This window comes from Gorilla gorilla, chromosome 10 (assembly GCF_029281585.2).
Source record: "Gorilla gorilla gorilla isolate KB3781 chromosome 10, NHGRI_mGorGor1-v2.1_pri, whole genome shotgun sequence".
Lineage (NCBI taxonomy): Eukaryota > Metazoa > Chordata > Mammalia > Primates > Hominidae > Gorilla > Gorilla gorilla.
In genome coordinates, this window is record NC_073234.2 from 50,924,340 (window position 1) to 50,940,589 (window position 16,250).

Sequence of the window (16,250 nt, forward strand, 5' to 3'; positions counted from 1 at the left end):
CTGCAACCTCCACCTCTGGGATTCAAACGATTCTCCTGCCTCAGCCTCCTGAGTAGCTGGGATTACAGGTGTGCGCCACCATGCTGGGCTAATTTAAGTATGTTTAGTAGGCACAGGGTTTCACAATGTTGGCCAGGCTGGTCTCGAACTCCTGACCCCATGATCTGCCTGCCTCGGCCTCCTGAAGTGCTGGGATTACAGGCGTGAGCCACTGTACCAGGCCAAGACTATACATTTTAAAAGCCACTGATGCACACAAGAAGACATATAAAAGGTTGTATAGTACAGTATTGAACCCACAAGTGAAAAACTGAAAACCACCTAAATGTTCACCTATAGGTGAATAGTTAAATATGGTCTATCTCTTAATGTGGAATACTATAAAAGTTTAAGAAAACCAAAATAGGACTATATTCACCAACATGGAAACTGTTCCAATGCATATTGTTCAGTGAAAAAAGTAACGCTACAAAACAATAAGCACTTTATATTATCATTTCTATTAACAAACAAAATCACTGTACAGATAAATATATAGGTATAGGCTAGGCACAGTGGTGCATGTCTGTAATCCCAGCACTTCTGGAGGCTGAGGCTGAGGGATCGCCTAACCCCAGGAATTCAAGATCAGCCTGGGCAACACAGTGAAACCCTGTCTTTACAAAATCACAAGAATTAGCCAGGCATGGTAACATGCACCTCTAGTTCCAGGTACCCAGGAGGCTGAGACGAGAGGATGGCTTGAGAATGGGAGGAGGAGGTTGCAGTAAGCCAAGATCATGCCACTGCACTCCAGCCTGAATGACAGAGCAAGACCCCGTCTCAACAGAACACAACAACAACAACAACAAAACCCAGAAAAGACCTGAAAGGTTACAATACTGTTAAACAAGAGAATTACAAATTACCAAGATTGTTTGCCGAACAGGGAAAATGTGCAAAGGACAGACTGGAATAGTTTATCATAAAATATCATTTTTACCCTATTCAACGGCCCAGATTCAATACTATTTTGATAAGCATGAAAAGGAAAAATCAGTTCATTGCTATAATTTGTATAACTCTTCTGAAGAATTGGCAATGTTTATTAAAAGCCTTAAACACACAATTTTGATCCAAAAATTCTACTTGTCAGATTTACTCAAAAGAAACTGAGATATATAAAAACATGTAAGTACAAGGATGTTTGCCACACTAATTTTATAAACATCCTACCACAGAGGTGAACTGCAGTTCGTCTATAAAATAGAATATACCAGATCCTTAAAACCAGATTTAGGGAAAACTGTAAAAATCTGAATAAGGTCTGTGGACTGTATCAATGTTAACTTGCTGCTCATTATACCATACTATAGTTATGCAAGGTGATACTACAAGGAGAAACTGAGCAACAACTTCACAGGACCACTTTGTACATTGTTTTGCAACTTCATGAATCTATAATTACAGTCATGTGCTGCATTAATGACATTTTGATCAAGCACAAACTGCATGTACAACAGTGGTCCCATAAGATTATAATAGCCATACCATATAGCCTAGGTGTGTTGTAGGCTATACCATCTAGATTTGTATAAATATTTTCTGATGTTCACATAATGAAATCCGTAACACATCCCTCAGGATGTATCCCTGAACAAGGCAAGATTGAATTATCTTTAAAAAGTTTTGAAAAATAGAGAAAAAATTTTAGAAAGTATGGGAAATGTTCACTATCTGTGATACTGTAAAATATATATTTTACAGTGTATTTTAGTTGTGTATGATAGTATCCATACATAAGTAAAATCCTTACAATCTCCAAAGTGATGTCTTTTTGCATGCTAATAAGTTAACTGATGGCTGGCAGCCCCTAAGTCAGTTTAGCTAGAATAAAATCTATCTTTTCATTTAGATTCTAGACAGCCAATTTTTTTTTTTTGAGACACAGTCTCACTCTGTCGCCCAGGCTGGAGTGCAGTGGCATGATCTCAGCTCATTGCAACCTCTGACTCCCGGGGTCAAGGGAGTCTCCTGCCTCAGCCTCCTGAGTAGCTGGGATCACAGGCGCCCACCACCACATCCGGCTAATTTTTTGTATTTTTAGTAGAGACGGGGTTTCACCATGTTGGTCATGCTGGTCTCAAACTCCTGACCTCATGATCCGCCCGCCTCAGCCTCCAAAGTGCTAGGATTACAGGTGTGAGCCACCACGCCCAGCCAATAGCCAAGTTTTATTCATCTTCTCACCACAGTTTAGACCGCCATCAAAATCTTGATCACTTCCACAGGATTAGAAGCCCTTGAGATTAGTTTTATAAATATCTACTAAATGATGTAAACTGTCCAAATGCATGCTAAACTATCTGCCAACATATACATAGTATGCAAGCACATAGATACTCAACAAAAAGATCTAAACTATCTGTAAAACTGATGGTTCAATCACCACCTTATTCTAAGCAATATGTCATCCCCAAATAAGCCAAAGGCAGTCCTGATTATTGTCCCATTTAATGCTAAATTCTACCTTCAGAGAGATAAAAATGAAAGAAAAAAGAGAACCATCAAATTCTTGTGAAAATGGTATCTTCCCGTCCTAAGAAATTACAGATCTAAGGTAACAGAACCATGAGTTAGGAAGAAAATCACGATAAATATGGTAAAACCGTCTCTTCGGACATACATAACCTTTTGTTTTACTTACCTATTTACTATCAGAAACAGAAATCCCATGCCACTTAACCCCATAAATGCTGTAAAACAGAAATAAAATGTATAAATTGATTAAATGTATTTTGCCCCATCAATCATCCAGGTTCAATTTTTACATCTCCAATACTGAGAGGGCTACTACTAAGTTACAAGTACTTAGGGGGGGAAAAAAAAAACACCTGTCATTTCTTCCAAAGTAACTTCAGAATCCTACCAGAAGATGCTTAGGGCTATTTTACAAAAAGTAAAAATTAAAATTAAAGTGGGAATTCTTCACTCATTCAGAGAATAGTAATTACATTTATGGAACATTTAATTAATCTTCATAACAATCTCAGTTAAGTCCTATTATCATCCACATTTTACAGACAAGGAAAAAGTTACTTTACTTCAAGGTAAAGTAATCTGCCCAAAGTTACATAGCTATTAATACAAAACCAGGATTTAAACCTAAGGAGTCTAGGGGCTGGGCACAGTAGCTCAGGCCTATAATCCCAGCACTTTGGGAGGCCAAGGCGGGTGGATCACCTGAGGGCAGGAGTTCAAGACCAGCCTGGCCGACAAGGTGAAACCCCGTTTATCTACTAAAAATACAATAATTCAGTGGGCATGGTGGTGTGTGCCTGTAGCCCCAGCTACTTGGGACACTGAGGCAGGAGAATCACTTGAACTCGGGGGGCAGAGGCTACAGTGAGACAAGATCACGCCACTGCACTCCAGCTTGGGCAACAGAGCAAGACTCCATCTCAAAAAAAAAAGAAAAGAAAAAAGAAAAAACAAAAATGAATATAGAAAATAGCCGCCAGATGACAACTAGGGTCCCTAGGCTGGGCTCGGTGGTTCACATCTGTAATCCCAGTACTTTGGGAGGCTGAGGCAGGCGAATCACCCGAGTTTAGGAGTTCAAAACCAGCCTGGCCAACATGGTGAAACCCCATCTCTACTAGATGGGGTTGGTGGTGCACGTCTGTAATCACAGCTACTCGGGAGGCACGAAAATCACTTGAACCTGGGAGGCAGGGGTTGCCGTGAGCTGAGATTGTGCCACTGCACTCCAGCCTAGGCAACAGAGCAAAAATCCATCTCAAAAAATAAATAAAAATTTTTAAAAATACAAAAATTAGCCAGGTGTGGTGGCAGGTGCCTGTAATCCCAGCTACTCAGGAGGCAGAGGAGAGTCACTTGAACCAGGGAGGCAGAGATTGCAGTGAGCCAAGATTGCGCCACTGCACTTCAGCCTGGAGGACAGAACAAGTCACTATCTTCAAAAAAAAAAAAAAAAAAAAAAAGATCAACTAGGGATCTTGATAAAATGCAGACTGATTCAGTAATTCAGGGGTAGAGTTTCTATTGTAACAAACCCCTGGGTTAAAGGAGCTTACTACTATCTACGGATAACACTTTGAACAGCAAGGAAACTGGACAACCCTAAGTTGTTTCCACCAACCTCTCGAAGTTGTCAAAAATCAGAATTCACTTGCCCTCTATTGTGGAAGAAAATCTGAAGTTTATTCGTCAATATTATCATCAGTATTATTGCTGGTACTCTAGTACCAGTGGAAAAGACAGGATTTATATCCTAAAATTCCCACTATCTCAATCAGACAGTATCTGTCATTCATCAAAAGAACCTGACGCCACCATCGATTAGTGGCACTTAACCTTTTGGGGGTCACAAATCACTCTGAAAATATAATCAAAGTTACAAATTTCTCCCTAGAAAGTTCAACATGAGATTCATGAATACTTTCATTAAAAATAAAGAATTCTAGGCCGGGTACCGTGGCTCACGCCTGTAATCCCAGCACTTTGGGAGGCTGAGGAGGGCAGATCATGAGGTCAGGAGATCGAGACCATCCTGACTAACACGATGAAACCCTGTCTCTACTAAAAATACAAAAAATAACCAGGCGTGGTGGTGGGCGCCTGTAATCCCAGCTACTCGGGAGGCTGAGGCAGGAGAATGGCGTGAACCCAGGAGGTGGAGACTGCAGTGAGCAGAGATTGCACCACTGCACTCCAGCCTGGGCAACAGCGAGATTCCGTCTCAAAAAAAAAAAAAAAAAGATAAAGAATCCTGTATTAATAGACGTCTAACAGACTGGGTGTTGTGGCTCCTCACACCTGTAATCGCAGCACTTTGGGAGGCCAAGATGGGAGGATCGTTTGAGGCCAGGAGTTCAAACCAGCCTAGCCAACATAGCAAGACCCTGTCTCTATTAAAAAAAGGTATCTAACATTTAGTATTTAATCCTCAAAATACTAAGCCATTACTTCAATTAGTCAGCTGATAAAGCTAATGGCTAACTACACAAACGAACTTAAATATACCTCAACCTCAAGCAACAATATTAAATATCAAAATAGTTCTTTTTTTTTTTTTTGCCGGGCGTGGTGGCTCACACCTGTAATCCCAGCACTTTGAGAGGCTGAGGTGGGCAGATCACCTGAGAGCAGGAGTTCGAGACCAGCCTGACCAACATGGAGAAACCCCGTCTCTACTAAAAATACAAAATTAGCCAGGCATGGTGGTACCTGTCTGTAATCTCAGCTACTCGGGAGGCTGAGGCAAGAGAATCGCCTGAACCTGGGAGGCGGAAGTTGCAATGAGTCGAGATCGCTCCAGCCTGGGCAATAAGAGCGAAACGCCATCTTAAAAAAAAAAAAAAAAAAATAATAATAATAATAATAATAATTCTTTCTCTTTTCTTTTTTTTTTTTTTTTGAGACAGAATCTTGCTATGTCATCCAGGCTGGAGTGCAGCGGCACAATCTCGGCTCACTGCAACCTCCACCTCCTGGGTTCAAGCCATTCTCCTGCCTCAGCCCCCTATGCAGCCCCTTACAGGCATGTGCCACTATACCCGCCTAATTTTTTTTGTATATTTTTTGGTAGAGATAAGGTTTTGCCATGTTGGCCAGGCTGGTCTCAAACTCCTGACCTCAAGTGATCCACCAGCCTTGGCCTCCCAAGTGCTGGGATTACAGGCATGAGCCACTGCACCTGGCCCTGGTTGGGTCTTGAACTCCTGGCCTCAATCAGTCCTCCTGTCTGCCTCCCTAAGTGCTAGTATTACAGGTGTGAGCCACCACGCCCAGCCTACAACTCTAAATGTTTTATTCTGTCAATCTTCTTAACATCCCTACGAGATAGATATTAATATTACCCTCCCATATTATTGTCCTCAATTTACAGATAAGGAAGCAGAGAGAGATTAAACAAAAAGTGGCTCAGTCTCAGCAGAGATTTAGACCCAGGCAGGCTGGCCCCAGAGTCCATGTTTCTAGACATTGTTTTCTTCTTGCCTGCTGGTCAAAGAAAAAAAAAAATCTTTTATGCAACCTTGTATATAAATGTATCTTAATTTTATTCAGTCACTGCCCTCCTATTTTTTTTCTTCCTCCAACTCAAAAGGCAAAAATAATCCTATTTTCATTATCTTGCTCAACTGCAACTTTCTGCCCTATAAATTTACATTTCCCACAGCCAATATATTTTTTAAAAAAATTTTTAAGACATGGGGTGTCACTATGTTGCCCAGACTGGTCTTGAACTCCTGGACTCAAGCAATCCTCCCACCTCAGCCTCCCAAAGTGCTGGGATTACAGGTATGAGCCACGCCCACCCAGCCTGCCATACCCAATATAACAAATATTTCAGTACCCACTCATGTGCATTACGTTACTTTATTAGTATAGAAGGAAAGAAAGTCTTGCCAATAAGCACACAGTAAACCTCTAATCTCTTCTGAAAATTTACAAGTTATTATACAAACCAGAATACTTTTGAGAAGGAAAAAGGGTAAAACATCTGTCACAGAAAATAGGTGTATGCTGTGACCTTCCAGGGCAAAATAGCAGGTAAGATCGTCTTACCTGCTAGTCAGTAGTATGAAATACTATCGAACTATTTGTTACACAAACCCTGCATTACTGCAGACTTTTCTACCCTGACGAGAAATCCTTTTCTCGCCGGGTGCGGTGGCTCATGCCTGTAGTCCCAGCACTTTGGGAGGCCGAGGAGGGCGGATCACCTGAGGTTGGGAGTTCGAGACCAGCCTGACCAACATGGAGAATCCCTGTCTCTACTAAAAATACAAAATTAGCCAGCATGGTGGCGCATGCTTGTAATCCCAGCTACTCAGGAAGGCTGAGGTAAGAGAATCACTTGAACCCGGGAGGCGGAGGTTGCAGTGAGCTGAGATCACACCATTGCACTCCAGCCTGGGCAACAAGAGAGAAACTCCAGCTGAAAAAAAAAAAAAAAAAAAAGCAGAAAATCCTTTTCTCTTCTCTCAGTACATACAAACCCAATAGAACTTAACTAAACTCATCCCTGGAGTTTGGCATTTATGAATGCAGTTCACATCCTACCCCTAATAATATTCATCTAAAGCACTCTTCTGTCTTCGGTTTAGAGCCCGTCATTTAAAAACAGTAGAGATATTCTGTGAACCAAATATTGGTTCAAGTGGTGGGACAAGGACACAGGTAAGACAGGAAAGATGAGTACATACTTAGATGTTTCTTTTTCTTACATTTACTTACACTTTTACATTATAATTTTTTTCAAAAGAGTAAGTTCAAAGTGCCTATTTGCATTTTGACATTTGTATTCCTTTAATTAATTTTCCTTTTTTTGAGACAGTCTCACTGTCACCCAGGCTGGAGTGCAGTGACATGATCTCGGCTCACTGCAACCTCTGCTTCAGGGTGTGCCTCAGCCTCCCAAGTAGCTAGGACGACAGGCACATGCCCAGATAATATTTTTATTTTTAGTAGACATGGGGTTTCATCATGTTGGCCAGGCTGGTCTCAAACTCCTGGCCTCAAGTGATCCACTTGCCTCGGCCTCCCAAAGTTCTGCGATTACAGGCATGAGTCACCCCGCCCAGCTGTACTCCTTTAAATGCTGCAAGTAAATGAGTATTTTAACATACTGCCATCTTCATTCCTCTTTTAAAACTTTTATTTGCCCAACCAAAAGTATACTCTCCAACTATAAAAAAAACTTTAAATAATTATAAATTGTTTGGCTTGCCCTAAATCAGAGTATGTTAGTAACAAGGCTGAGATGAAAACTTAGAGAAGTTATACTTCTCTTAAATTAGTTTAAACCTTAAAGAAAACAAAGCTTCGGCCAGACGCAGTGGCTCACGCCCGTAATCCCAGCACTTTGGGAGGCCGAGGAGGGTGGATCACAAGGTCAGGAGTTCGAGACCAGCCTGACCAATATGGTGACACTCCATCTCTACTAAAAATACAAAAAATAGCTAGGCATGGTGGTACGTGCCTGTAGTCCCAGCTACTCAGGAGGCTGAGGCAGAAGAATCGCTTGAACCCAGGAGGCGGAGGTTGCAGTGAGCCGAGATCATGCCACTGTACTCCAGCCTGGGCGACAGAGCAAGATTCCATCTCAAAAAACAAACAAAAAAACTGTTAAGATGGGCTGGGCGCAGTGGCTCAAGCCTGCAATCCCAGCACTTTGGGAGGCTGAGGCAGGTAGATCTGAGGTTAGGAGTTTGAGACCAGCCTGGCCAACATGGCGAAACCTCGTCTCTACTAAAAATACAAAAATTAGCCAGCATGGTGGCGTACGTCTGTAGTCCCAGCTATACTGGGGAGGTTGAGGTGAGAGAATCACTTGAACCCAGGAGGCAGACATTGCAGTGAGCCGAGATCGTGCAACTGCACTCCAGCCTGGGCAACAGAGCAAGATTCCCTCTCAAAAAAACAAAAAATTGTTAGATGATACTTTTTAAGTTATATGTATTTCACAATTAAAAATATTTTTAACTGGTGGCATAAGCCTGTAGTCCCAGCTACTCAGGAGGCTGAGACCAGATTGCTTGAGCCCAGGAATTTGAGGCCTTGGTGTGCCATGACTGTACCTGTGAATAGCCACTGTACTCCAGCCTGGACAACACAGTGAGACCCTGTCTCTTAAAAAATAATAAAATAATAATCAAAAAAAATTTTTTGAGGCAGGGTCTCACTCTGTCACCCAGGCTGGAGTGCAGTATCATGAACATGGTTCACTGCAGCCTCGATCTCCTGGCTCAAGTGATCCTCCCACCTCAAGTGTAGCTGGGACCACAACACATGCCACCAGGCCTGGCTAATTTTTTAAATTTGTTTGTAGAGGTTGGGGGTGGGGGTGGGGGGTGTCTAACTTTGCTCCCCAGGCTGGTCTTGAACTACTGGGCTCAAGCTATCCTCCCACCTCGGCCTCCCAAAGTGTTGAGATTACAGGCATGAGACACGTTACCCAACCTAAAATATGTTTTAATTATTTAAGAGTTATTAAAGCGTCCTAGGTCGTATGAAACTTAACTGCTACCTAAGTAAGTAAGTATAGTTGGCCCTCCATATCCATGAATTCCATATCCATAGGTTCTGTATCAGTGGAGCAATCAATCACAAATCAAAAATACTCAGAAAAAAAAAAAATCATTGCATCTGTACTGACCATGTAGACTTTTTTCTTATCACTCTATAAATAATACAGTATAGCAACTATTTATAAAGCATTTACATTGTAATAGGTATTATAAATAATCTAGGGATTATTTAACATATACACAAAGATGTGCATAGGTGCTACACAAATACTATGCCTTTTTATGTAAGACTTGAGCATCCAAGGTTTTTGGCATCTACAGAGGGTCCTGGAACCAATTTCCCACAAATACTGAGGGACAACTGTCTTCATTTTCAGGGAAAAACTCAAACAGAGACAGAAACCCAATTTCAGTAGTCACTGCATACCCACCCTTCCCAGTCTCTAGTTTTAATTTTTTTTATTTAAACAAAAATTTCAGCCTGAGCAAAAAAGCAAAACCCTGTCTCTACAAAAAATACCAAAAAAGAAAAAAATCAGCCAGGCATGGTGGTACATGTCTATAGTCCCAGCTACTTTGGAGACTGAGGCGCAAGGATCACTTGAGCTGGGGAGGTGGAGGCTGCAGCAAACGAGACTCTGTCTCAAAAAATTAAAAATTAAAAATTAAAAAAAAAACTTTTAAATAAAAGAGAGAAATGAAAAAAATTTTTTAAATTACTATCTGCCTCCTTAGGGCTCACAAGTTTTAAGTAACTTGATAGCATTCAGATGAAGGTAGTACACTGCAGTTTCAAACTTACAAAAAATTTGTTGTAAAAGAATTTATGGCAGGTCATGTTTGATGACTTTGTGAATCATCCAAACTTTTACCTCTTTCCAGAAAGGGACATTGTTTGTTTCTCCTTCAGAACAGAGGTGAAAAAAAAAAAAAAAATCTGCCAGGCGCGGTGGCTCACGCCTATAATCCCAGCACTTTAGGAGGCCAAGGCGGGCGGATCACTTGAGGTCAGCAGTTCGAGACCAGCCTGGCCAACATCGTGAAACCCATGTCTACTAAAAATCAGGAAAAAAAAAAAAAAAAAGCCAGGCATGGTGGCACATGCCTGAAGTCCCAGCTACTAGGGAGGCTGAGGCAGAACTGCTTGAACCCGCCAGGTGTGGTGGCTCACGCCTGTAATTCCAACACTTTGGGAGCCCGAGGTGGGCGAATCATGAGACCGAGACCATCCTGGCCAACATGGTGAAACCCCATCTCTACTAAAAATACAAAAATTAGTTGGGCGTGGTGGCACGCGCCTACAGTCCCAGCTACTCAGGAGGCTGAGGCAGGAGAATCGCTTGAACCCAGGAGGTAGAGGTTGCAGTGAGCCAAGATGGCGCCACTGCACTCCAGCCTGGGCAACAAGAGTGGAAACTCCGTCTCAAAAAAAAAAAAAAAAAAACTGCTTGAACCCAGGAGGCGGAGGTTGCAGTGAGCTGAGACTGCGCCACCCTCTAGCCTCGGTCTCAGAGCGAGACTCGGTCTCAAGAGGAAAAAAATAAAACAAACCAATAATCTACTGAAGTCAATATAGCTGGTCTTGCTCTGTCACCCGGCCTGGAATGCAGTGGCACAATCACAGCTCATTCCAGCCTTGACCTCCCATACTCAAGCGAAACTCCTGCCTCTGCCTCCCTAGTAGCTGGGACTACAGGTACATGCCACCACATTGGGCCCAAGGCCAGGTTTTAAAAAGTTGCATCTAAGTATTATTTACATAGGATTGATTCCTTGTCTGCAATATATTCTACTCCAATACAAGTAGGTGGTTGATGAGTTCTAATACAAGCTTCCATGTTCACTAGCTGTATAAACTTAGGCAAGTTTAAATTATATGTGCCTTAGTTTCTTTTTTTTGAGACAGAGTCTCATTCTGTTGTCCAGGCTGGAGTGTAGTGGTGCCATCTCAGCTCGCTGCAACCTCTGCCTCCCAGGTTCAAGCGATTCTCCTACCTTAGCCTCCCGAGTAGCTAGGATTACAGGTGTGTGCCACCACCTCTGGCTAATTTTTGTATTTTTAGTAGAGATGGGGTTTCACCATGTTGGCCAGGCTGGTCTCAAACTCCTGACCTCAGGTGATTTGCCGCCCACCTCAGCCTCCCAAAGTGCTGGGATTACAGGCATGAGCCACTGTGCCCAGCTGCCTTAGTTTCCTTATCACTAAAATGGGGATACTAACACCTCATAGAGATATTGAGACTTAAGATGTACAGATATCTATATATGCAAAAACATCAAACGTTCCTGACACAAAGCACAAGTATATACTACTACTGTTATTATTGTTATATTGCTATTATCTATCCTACTGATTCTAGTGGGATAGTTAAGCTGGAATCTCTCCAGAAAAATACACGTAAGTAAAAGGTATTGAACACAACTGCAGAGGACCCAGGGATCCCAGATTAACCCTGCCAAAGATGATCCACAAGCAACTTGGTTTAGTAAAGCAGTTCTTAACCTCTTCTGTGACACAGACCTCTTTAGTAGTCCAATTAATCTATGGATCTCTTCTCAGTTTTTTTACATTTCTAAAATATACAGGATCACAAAGTAAACCAATTACATTGAAACGCAGTTATCAAAATATTTTAAAATGTCTAATATACCAATACGTTAACAATATTTTTGACATATAGCAAGTAATGAGCATAAATATTTCAAGATACCTGCAAAAGCTGTAATACATGTAAAAAAGTGATTTGTCTTGGTGACAAGGTCACATACACTGTTGCTGCCATTAACATTTAAAGAATTTTCACTTCTTTTCCATTTAGATTTCAGTTAGAAGCTAGAGAAAATAAACACGCAAATTTTTTTCCTCAACCAGGCTTAGGTACTTACTTCCTCAATTCTATCCAAAAACCTAGATTAAGAACCTTTGACTTATGGGAAAGTACAAAAATAATTTTGAAGCCAGAAATTTATGTTCTAGAAGTCAGACTTCAGACTTTAGCCCCCACATTATTTACACTTGAATGACCTTAGACATCTAACTTCTGAGCTTTGGTTCTCTCACTGAGAGTAATTCCTCTATCATGAGGTTACAGGGATCAAATATTAGTTAACAAAACGCCAAATGACCAACATGTTGTTTTTCACTGATTTTAATACCACATATTCAGCCCCAAATATTTAAAGACAGTTAATTTTCAATAAAACTCATATGAGAAAATGAAGAACGACATAGTGACTCACAAAGAAAATGATTAATGGAGATAACAACTTTTAAACACTAGTTTGGCGAGAGATACGATAGAATTTGTCTAACCTGGGGAGTCGGACAGGCCTGAATTGCTAACATCCCGTCCATGATTTGACATCAGCATGACCTGGATCTAAATCCCAGTTACACTACTTTACTTTTACTAAGTAAAGTTACTTTAACCTCTGGGGCTCGGTTTTGTCATCTGTAAAACATATTAAGTATTGCTTTAGAGACAGGAGAAGACCTAGTTTAAACAATAAAATGGAGCCGTTATTAAAACTTTCATTTTAATAAAGCCAAAGGAATCAATTTGGAAGTCAAAAGTATATTGTGGAGTTCCTGTCAATATAAACTTCACAATCTTTCTTCTGCCCAGCAAAACACACACTTAAAACCTGTGGTATTTACATAGCATAACATTCCTTAAAAAAACTGGCTGGCACTGGCTTAAAATCTTATCTGATTTCTTATTCTGCCTAAGGAAAACAACAATGAGGATAGAAAACAGTAAACAGAATGAGTTCAGTAATTTTAAATCTTTTCATGATTTCCCCGGAATGTTCCAATGAATGTTTATTATGAATGTTAGATATACTCTAATGTAGCAGTCTTTTAAAAAACTAATTTAAAGATATCAAGCTTATCGGCGACACAATATCAGTTAGTTTAAAGAGAAAAAAAAACCGTAAAATCATTTATTTACTTTATGCTGGAATATTACGGAGTAAGATTTTCCCACAACCCGGAAAAAAAATATCTGCCATAGGCTGGCCCCGGCTCCTAGATCCATTATACAACCCGTAAAATCCTTCCCTCATTGAAAAGATTCTTTTTATGGGCATAGTTAACAAATGCCAAGTTGCGAAGTTGCAGCTTTGCTGGTTTGACGTTTTCACAATGTAAGAACAATATGATCTGGAATCTACTCAAAGCATTAGCCAGGCAGTCAGCTGACGCTCACTGCACACAAGAGGACAGAATTAAGGGAAATTAAATTTCGTATTTCTGTAAGGCAGGTATCCAACTCTATCTTGAAAACTAAAATAGGCCAATAGCAGACGTTCTAGTTTAAGTAATAAAAGTGTCTCATTGTTCAAATAACATTACAAAAAACGGCTTTTCCCGGAATAAGTTTCCCTCATTCTTGGAATTTTCCTTGTAAAGGGCTTTTAATCGGTTCATAGAACCAACCCTTCATCACGCAGCTGCTGCTTGAGTAACTTTTACAAAAGGTCAAAGCGGTGCCTTTCAAGGCTTCCAAACCCTACTGGCTTCTCCTCGATTCAAAGTAACTCGCTTTCACTCACAGAACGTTCCAGAGACCTAGGGACGGGGCCCGGGCAGAATTTGGTGGAAGTTGCTCAAAAGAACTTTTCAATTCTCTTTTCAAAATACTTACCGCATTTCACCTTTCTCCATCCGTGGCCCCACATGTTGCTCGCCTCCCTCCCAGAGGGCCCCGCGAGGCCGCGCTCGGCCCCCGGAACGCGCCCACCTGATTACCCTCTCCTCCCCCAGACTCCGCCCCCCAACCCCCCAATGCTGCCTCCTTTAGGAGGTCCATATGGGACACTTTCCCCTTCCTCTGAACCTCACCGCCACACCAGAACAGCCCTCCGTTCTTCTCCTTCAATTCTTCTCCACTACGGGCCTCACCTCCCATAGCTTCCTAGAGTGTTGTGAGCGCGCAGAGGGAAGCTGCAGGCCTGCTCGGCCCAGGTGCTGTGTCAGCCTATCTGCCGGTTCCGCGGCGTGTACGGCCCGGAAAGTCACATGGCGGTGGGACCGGCCGGCGCCTCTACACTCCTGCTCTCCTAAGAGCAGGACGAGACTAGCAAATGCACTCACCTCCACGAAAAGCAACATGTCGTCCTCTGCTCAGCCCAATCGTTCCCGCCGCCGCAACTCCAACTGGCTCACAGGCCCGCGCCCCAATTGCTAGGATAAGGACACACACTCCCCTTGCCCCTCCACCCGGCAGTGGACCCGGCTCCTCCCCCGCCGTCAGCCGCTGCGGCCTGACCCGCCCAGTCCTACCTCCCTTGAAACAACAACTGCTTCCGGGTCTAGGGAAAAATTGTTTCCGGGAGAAAAGAGAGCCCTCGGCGCGCTCAACTTTTGCACTATCTTTTCCAGCAGCAGTGTGGGATGACTATCATCTGTCGGGGGGAACGATTAGAAGGAGACGCCATTCTGTGGCACGGGGATGTGTAAAAATCGTAATGACACATTTTATCATTTGTCAGATAGCTACACAGCACTGATAATTCCGCAGTTTTCATAGTTCCCAATCTAGATTTGATTTTTAAAGCCGACCTTGGCGAAGTGTACTGAACAAACCAACCCTGCCGAAAAGTGGTGGCTCACAGAAGAAAAGTAGACAAGAAAAAAAAAAAAAAACTATGATACTAGCAAATATGCTAATAGCAGCTAATGTATATTAAATGCTTACATTGTGTTTGGCACTATACTAAGCATTTTATGTTAATTGATCTTAAAACAATTCTATACAATAAACACTATTATTATCATCCCCATTTTACAGTTGAAGAAGCCCTCTAGGAGGTCGGGTTTCCCTTAGACACACCTTTAAAGAACTTTGCCCCAGGCTCATTTGAATTAATTACCCATATCTCCGCTTAATATACTAGTAATAACACTTAATCTGGATAGTGTCTTCTTTGATGTTGTGTCATTAATTCAAACGAAATACAATAAAAACAAAATTTTTAAAATTATCTATAATTTTTGTTAGATGGTCCAAATTCCTTATTGTCTTTAGCAATATGTAGTAGGATAGATCCCTCCCCTACCACTCCCACTTGTATGTCCTAGTTCAAACACTCATCTTTTGAAATAATCATGTCTTGGCTGGGAAGGGTGGCTCACGCCTATAATCCCAGCAATTTGGAAAGCTGAGGCGGGCGGATCACTTGCGGTCGGGAGTTCAAGACCAGCCTGGCCAACATGGTAAAACCCCATCTCTACTAAAAATACAAAAATTAGCCAGGTGTGGTGGTGCACACCTGTAATCCCAGCTACTCGGGAGGCTGAGGCAGGCGAATCGCTTAAACCCAGGAGGTGGAGTTATTAGTGAGCCGACATCGCGCCACTGCACTCCAGCCTGGGCGACAGAGTGAGACTCTGTCTCAAATATAGTAATAATAATAGTAACGAATAAAAATTGGCCGGACACCATGGCTCACACCTGTAATCCTAGCACTTTGGGAGGCCGAGGCAGGTGGATTGCCTTAGCTCAGGAGTTCGAGACCAGCCTGGGCAACACAGTGAAATGCCATCTCTAGTAAAATACCAAAAATTAGCCAGGCATGGCAGTGTGTGCCTGTAGTCCCAGCTACGTGGGAGGCTGAGGCAGGAGAATTGCTAGAACCCGGGAGGCAGAGGTTGCAGTGAGCCAAGATCACGCCACTGCACTCAAGCCTGGGTGACAGAGTGTGACTCCGTCTCTAAAAATTAATAATAATAAATAAATAAAAATGAAATAATCATGTCTTGATCTTTTCCAATGGATTTTTCCATTCTATTATTTAAAAAATCTTCCCAAAGTGAAGGTTTCATTTTCACCAAACCACTGTTACTTAATTTCAAGACTTTGCCATTCTGATCTCATGAAATCCTCCTTGCTTTGCCGCAAATGGAATCTCCTCAGATACCAAATTAATTCCACCACCAAATTGCTGATATCTGTTATCTCAGACCCACCCTAATCTAGTCCTCAGTAAATTCCCGTGAAGTTATCTCAGTGATTAAACCAATCTCCTTACTTTCCCCCTAAGATGCAAACTCATTAGCACTCACCGCCAAAGCCATGGCTCAAGGTGTTGTCCCTACCTGGATTGCCTCCATTTGTCAATCAAACTTCTCTCTCCATAAGGTTTTCTCAAAGACTCTGCTTCTACAGATCTCTTCTTCGTGTCCCTTATTAGCACTTGATTATTATATTC

General features: G+C 42.0%; 1 protein-coding gene across 26 annotated transcripts in view; it reads right to left on the reverse strand.

Moving 5' to 3' along the window:
* LARP4 (La ribonucleoprotein 4) overlaps nt 1-14,567 on the reverse strand; it is a 79,116-nt gene extending 64,549 nt beyond the window's left edge. For 6 of the 26 annotated variants that reach the window (XM_055357239.2, XM_055357238.2, XM_055357236.2 and 3 more), the window contains exon 1: nt 12,349-12,487. In XM_055357239.2, coding sequence (XP_055213214.1) covers nt 12,349-12,390 — 42 coding nt within the window. In that variant the 5' untranslated portion in view covers nt 12,391-12,487. Of the gene's footprint in view, nt 1-2,686; nt 2,736-12,348; nt 12,488-13,684; nt 13,774-13,941 lie in introns of those variants that run through there. The other 20 variants (XM_063694000.1, XM_063693999.1, XM_063694004.1 and 17 more) reach the window with 17 other exon arrangements.
* Between the last annotated feature and the right edge of the window lie 1,683 nt (nt 14,568-16,250).